Source organism: Nicotiana sylvestris, chromosome 1, assembly GCF_000393655.2.
Source record: "Nicotiana sylvestris chromosome 1, ASM39365v2, whole genome shotgun sequence".
NCBI classification, from domain to species: domain Eukaryota; kingdom Viridiplantae; phylum Streptophyta; class Magnoliopsida; order Solanales; family Solanaceae; genus Nicotiana; species Nicotiana sylvestris.
Genome location: NC_091057.1, coordinates 38,725,709 through 38,731,722, shown reverse-complemented (window position 1 = coordinate 38,731,722; position 6,014 = coordinate 38,725,709). Strand labels below are relative to the sequence as shown.

Below are 6,014 nucleotides of genomic sequence, written 5' to 3'. Positions count from 1 at the left end.
AGATATTATTCGCGGCAGGCATATTGGGATATGCTGCACATGCTCACGGGATTTATGTCGGAGGACAAGGCAGTAGCGTCTAGGTCCAGTCGTATACAGTTGGTCCCCATTAGAGACCACCTGGTGCAGATCCACCATACTATCACCGACGAGTCAGCGGAGGTGGATGTACAACGATATATGAGGCTACTATTGCTCCTTATATTTGGGGGGGGGGTCTTGTTCCCGAACACTTCGGGGAACCTAGTGAGCCTCCGTTTTCTGCATCATATTGCCGGTTCGAGGATACAACCATCTACAGCTGGGGTGGTGCTATCATCTCATATCAGTACAGGCAGATGTGTCGGGCTTGCATTAGCACACAGAGAGACGTTGGTGGCTTTCTGTCGCTTCTACAGGTGACAACATATTCAAATAATATGTCCATTAGTTACAATTCTACCTAGTTATAGTTAATCTTATACTTTACGTCAACTTTGTATGTTAGGTTATGGTCTGGGAGCGATTTCTGTAGTTTCAGCCACCTCTACCACAGCTACCGGCTAATGTAGAAATTCTACAACTCCCTTTAGCCTGTAGGTGGGTTATGCGTCGTACTCTTGCACGAGAGTATGATGCCCATCATAATCTCCCCCTCTGCAGGGATGTGTTGGATCTGCTGGAGGACGCACAGGTGAATATCTAACTAAACTTACTTGTTATAGATTAACTTAGTGTTGTGCTTACTAACGGTTTGTGTTCTTATTTGATACTTCATCTGGACGTCGTACATCGATGAGGTGATAGGTACCCTGCCAGCGTATTGCACGTTCGGCCGACATATTTGGAGGGCTTCTGTCCCGATCATATGCCTTGATATTGTTGAGCACCATGCCTCCGAGCGGGTATTTCGTCAGTTTGGTCTGCCGCAACCTATACCGACTCCGCCTGCATGGCATGCTTTACATTATGAGAGGGATGATCGGTCCAGGGCGGACGACACATTTATGGCATGGCTTAACGAGCAGTTAGGTACTTGGGACAGGCGAGGGGACTTGACCCCACCTCCGCAGCACTTTCTTATTCAACGTTATATGGCATGGTACCGCATTGTTTCCTGACTTTTTATCGGGAACCCAGTTCATCAGGAACATAGTCGGTACGTCCCATGCGCCAGGAGACACGAGGCCCTGGTATGTTTTCTGTTATTATTAGTTATATACCTGTAATTTAGTGCCAAATATGTAGTTTATATTTTTTACTTTGTGCAGGCGATTGGATTGCATACCGTCTATCATATGGGGCAGCAGATGTAGAGTTATGTCCACGATCATGTAGCCATGCATGAGTATAGTCGTCGATTCATGGATGTGGCTGCCCAGACACTGCAGCGAGCCCGATCGGATCAGCATTTGGCACACGAGGCTGATTATATGGACCCAGCGCAGTACCATCGAGGTCATGGTATCCCACGAGCTGGTGGTGGCCGACGAGCTGGTGGTGCCGGACGACATGGTCGTGGGCGGAGAGGATGATGTTGCTGCTGATATGGCAGGGGGCATGCATGAGACGGATATGCCGTCTTACAGCCTTGGAATTTATCGCACTCCAGTGCCATTGCAGGTGACGCCATCGGGTCAATTATTGATCATAGGCTCGGATATTCAAGGAGTGGATTGGGGTAGATACTTCCCAGGCCCGTCTACCACTGTTGAGGATTGACCGACCCGAGATATTTATAGTGGGCGCCGACTGAGTTATGGCTCCACATCACATGCGCAGGTATGAGTTTATTAGTATTGAATTTGAATTTTTTTAATTGTAACTTGTTTATTTTCTTTAAATTTATCAATTTCCTTTTTAAGGCTTCATGCGATGCAACGACAGATGACTACATTCAGGATCTAGAGACGATGATGGTAAGACTATATAAATTGTTGTGAATTGTTATGTAGTTTTCTATACTAAGTTTCATATTATTATGTAGCCTTCTACTGGAGCTGACAACACCACCGATAAATGTCATCCTGCGCTGCATCCGGCTATAAGGAGACGACTTGATGATGATGATCCTGATAGCGTACTTGGGCGGGAGGGGATGCGCCTCAGGCCAGCGGCTGCATTGAGACACACCGGATGCGGGACACATTGATATGGTGTAAATAATATTTTTGTATATATTAACAACAATATTTAATCGAATATACACATTACTTTTTTTAGTTCTCCATTCGTTTGATAGTTTCACAAAATAAAATTTAGTACAATGCAAGCACTTAAACTTAACTTCCACTTCAATTAAAATAAAATTTAGTACAACACAAGCACTTAAACATAACTTCTACTTCAATTAAAATAAAATTTAGTACAACAAACAAGGAAAACATTACTACAGCACAAACACAATCACAAACACAAACATAGCAGGCCAACATAATAAAAATACATGAAATATGAAAAATACACTAAACACATACATGCCAATGTTTAGCCCCGGTTGCTATTTATTCTCCGCTCCAACCACTTAAATCGTTCTTCCAGTTGTTCTTTTTCTTCTTCTACCTCTTTCAGTTTCGCCTTCACCTCCGCAAGTTCCAGTTTGTATTTTTTTACGTTCCTTTTGTGCTTCACAATTCCATTGTCTCCCACCTCCTTCAGGTTCGCCCTCAAGTCTGCAATAATTTTATTGCTTTCTTTTTCATGTTCCCGTTGTCTTAAACACATATTATGAAGAAACTATTCTGTAACATTCCTGATAACATGGTTCATCAACCCATTCCTTAAAATCACAAATAGATTCGCCGGGAACCTTGTAAAACTGATTCATACAATGCCAATAGCGGCGTCCAACTTCACCACTGTCCCAACAATTTTGCATCAAACATGCTTTTTCACAGTTGCACTTTGGTGGACGAAGAGGTTGAGCCATTTGTGTAATATTTGCTTTTAGTAAAAAACCTTACTTTTAATAAAATATTTGTTTTTAGTAAATTTTGAGCACACAAAATAACTACAATGAGCACGTTATTTATAGGCGAGACAACATACACATAATGTACTATCTAATGGTACTATACTTTGCGTGTTAAATATCATGATGTTGACAAGACAACTTTATGTCAGCTGGTCAGCTTTTTCAGTTCTACAAGACAACACACACATAACGTACTATCTAATGACGCTATACTTTGTGTGTTAAATATCATGATGTTGACAAGACAACTTTATGTCAGCTGGTTAGCTTTTTCAGTTCGACAAGACAACACACACATAATAAATATACAAATAATTTTATTAAATTATTATTTAAATAGGTAAAATGGGAAAGTACAAATCATAGTTAACAAGCATAATTTTATTTCATAAATCTTGCAACATAGACATAACAACTAATTATTACAACATCAACTCATGGGTAGTTAGGTACACTAGAAGAACACCCACCACGAGCTTGATTAGTTTTGCCACCCAAACCAGCTGAAGGACATTTATGATGGTTGTGTCCTGTTTGCGAGCATATACCACATTTGCGCGCATAAACGGTGTCACTAACATCCATTTGGTTCCGTATACGCGTTCTCTTCTGCACCTGTCTTTTACGCAAATAGGACTTGTTACACACCATTTTAAATGGTTCCGGAGGCCAATAATGCTCAGCACCCACTGGCTGCAACTGACCACTATATGTGTTTAGGTACTTGGAAACACTATATTGTTGATCAACATAGTTGGTCTCCGCATAACCAACACATTGAAAACACTTGATGGCATGTGAGCAAGGCATGTGGTAGATGGACCATTTCCCACAGGAGCATAATCTTGCTGATTCATTTAGGGTATGTACATTATTACCCCGATTATTATGGATAGCAGTGCGAACTTCAAAAATACCTCTTTCATTATCATACTGCAAAAATGAATGCCAATGTGCTCGCCGTCTGTATTTCTCAAATCTCTGCATCGGCACTGGCATAAATTCAACACCCCTCTCCATCAATTCCGTTGCAGCTGCATACCGTTCAACAAACCTCTCCGCCATCTGCTTGAACGACATCCGCACCATGGCTATGACGGGCAATCCTCTTGCCGACTTCAATAACCTGTTGAAGGACCCTGACACGTTTGTAGTAAGAATTTCCCATCGTCTGCCACCATCCGCATGCAACGTCCACTTTTCAGGGTCATGTCGCATTAACCAACGATAGGCTGCCCCGTCTTCTTGCCTGATAGAATCCATATGCCTCCGGAATTTATGTTGTTGGTGGTCTGTTGCTGCCATCCACATCAAATCATGTAGATCCTTATTGGGATGTGCCTTCTGGAAATTGGCCTTGAAGTTCCTCACACAGTAACGGTGGTATGCATAAGGTCCTTGCCATGCATGCAAGTTCTCCACAGAACTTAATATACCACCGTGCCGATCAGATATTAGACAAATACCTGAACGCTGTTTGACAACATGCTCTTTTAGGTGGTTCAAAAACAGCGTCTACATCTCCGTGCTTTCATTGGCACAAACAGCAATAGCTATAGGAAATATCTGTCCATTAGCATCCACTGCCACGGCTATCAATAGTTTGATATCGTACTTTCCATAGACATGAGTTCCGTCTATGGATATTACGGGCCGGCAATGCGAAAAACCATCAATTGTTGGCGTAAACGCCCAGAACACGTAATTGAATATGTATTTTGGTGTTCCCAAACTCTGCTCAAGCTTCCATTCAACAACTTTCACGGGGTTAAAGTGCTGCAGTGCAGCCATGTACTTTGGCAGAGATGCAAATGACTTATTCCAATTACCGTACACAATTTCAAACGCTCGTTTGCGCCCGAGAAATGCCTTTCTTTTCGTAATGGTATGACCATATTCCTTGTGGTCTGATGTAATGCACTCTTTGATTGTATACCTTATGGACGCTTCGAGGTACGGAATAAGTACAAAAGAAATCAAGTCAATATCCAAGTTGAAGTGATTCCCGTTGAATGTGTCCATTTCGCATGTGTGGGTGGGAATGTATTTATCCACTTTCCACATACCTGTCTTCTTCTTGGTCGCACGCAATATCCAATTACATGGTCAAAACCACCTACGGCAAACAACCTTGTATACCATCGGACTTGAATCCCATACCTGCATCTCACGACATCTTTTACGTTGTTCATTTTACAAGCCCTGCTTAAGTGCGCTTTATCGGGAAAAAGCATCCCCTTTGCAAGCATCGTTGGTCTAGACTCATCCCACATTGCTGTTCGTATTTCATCAAAATCCCTTGTGAGAGCTTCCACATCCGGCACAGTTGGCAAGTTATCAATGTAAGGAATCTCCCTTGAATGAAACGACACTTCAGACTCGTACACTCTTAATCTCGGGGGGTCTCTCTTCAAATCAGGTCCTTCCTCCTCATCCTGCTCATCACCATCCTCACGAAAAAGGGTGTCTCGTCTCCGGATTCATCGGCATTGTTATCGTAATCACTGTTCTGTTCCTCACTCTGTGCATCTGCCAGATCCTGATGTAATACGTCGTTTTCGGTCAATTGAGTGAGTACGGGTGGTTCAATTTACTCGTTTTCACTGCACAACCAACAAAAATATAAGCTACTGAATTAATAAATGCTTTCCATATGGCTATATCACTTCACTTACAAGTCGTAATATGATAAAATTCCATGATAGATGTTTTTAATTTGGTGATGACTATCGGATGGGCCATTTGTAAAATTCATATCCGGCTGGTACCCCCTATTAAATATATGAGCGTTAATACAAATTCAATACGCCAAAAATATACATAATTAACACAAATGAAAATTGAAGTTTACCACTCGTCTTGTGAATTATGGAAAGCAGGGTATAAATTATTTTCTCGCTGCTCATTCGCCGGCGGTGATAAGTTTAAATCAAGGAAAACTCTTTCATCCGTAACCTGTCCAGCAAAAACTACTCCAGAATAACCACCCGATGACTGGGGGTTATCTCTTCTACGCACAACCTCGTTTTTTGGAACGGCTTCAACCTTCATGTACATCTCC

General features: G+C 42.1%; 1 protein-coding gene and 1 long non-coding RNA gene across 2 annotated transcripts; one reads left to right on the top strand and one right to left on the bottom strand.

Annotated features, from left to right (window-relative positions):
- The first annotated feature begins 1,670 nt into the window (after nt 1-1,670).
- On the top strand, nt 1,671-2,011 carry LOC138879298 (uncharacterized). The gene is made up of 3 exons (XR_011402681.1): nt 1,671-1,761; nt 1,845-1,898; nt 1,967-2,011. It is a non-coding gene; the product is annotated as an uncharacterized lncRNA (long non-coding RNA).
- Nucleotides 2,012-4,468: 2,457 nt separating this feature from the next.
- Nucleotides 4,469-4,975, bottom strand: LOC138868995 (uncharacterized). Its single transcript, XM_070146581.1, has 2 exons — nt 4,624-4,975; nt 4,469-4,545 (listed from the first exon to the last, which is right to left on the bottom strand). Exons 1-2 carry the CDS (start codon nt 4,973-4,975, stop codon nt 4,469-4,471), a joined length of 429 nt encoding a protein of 142 aa, XP_070002682.1.
- Nucleotides 4,976-6,014: the final 1,039 nt, after the last annotated feature.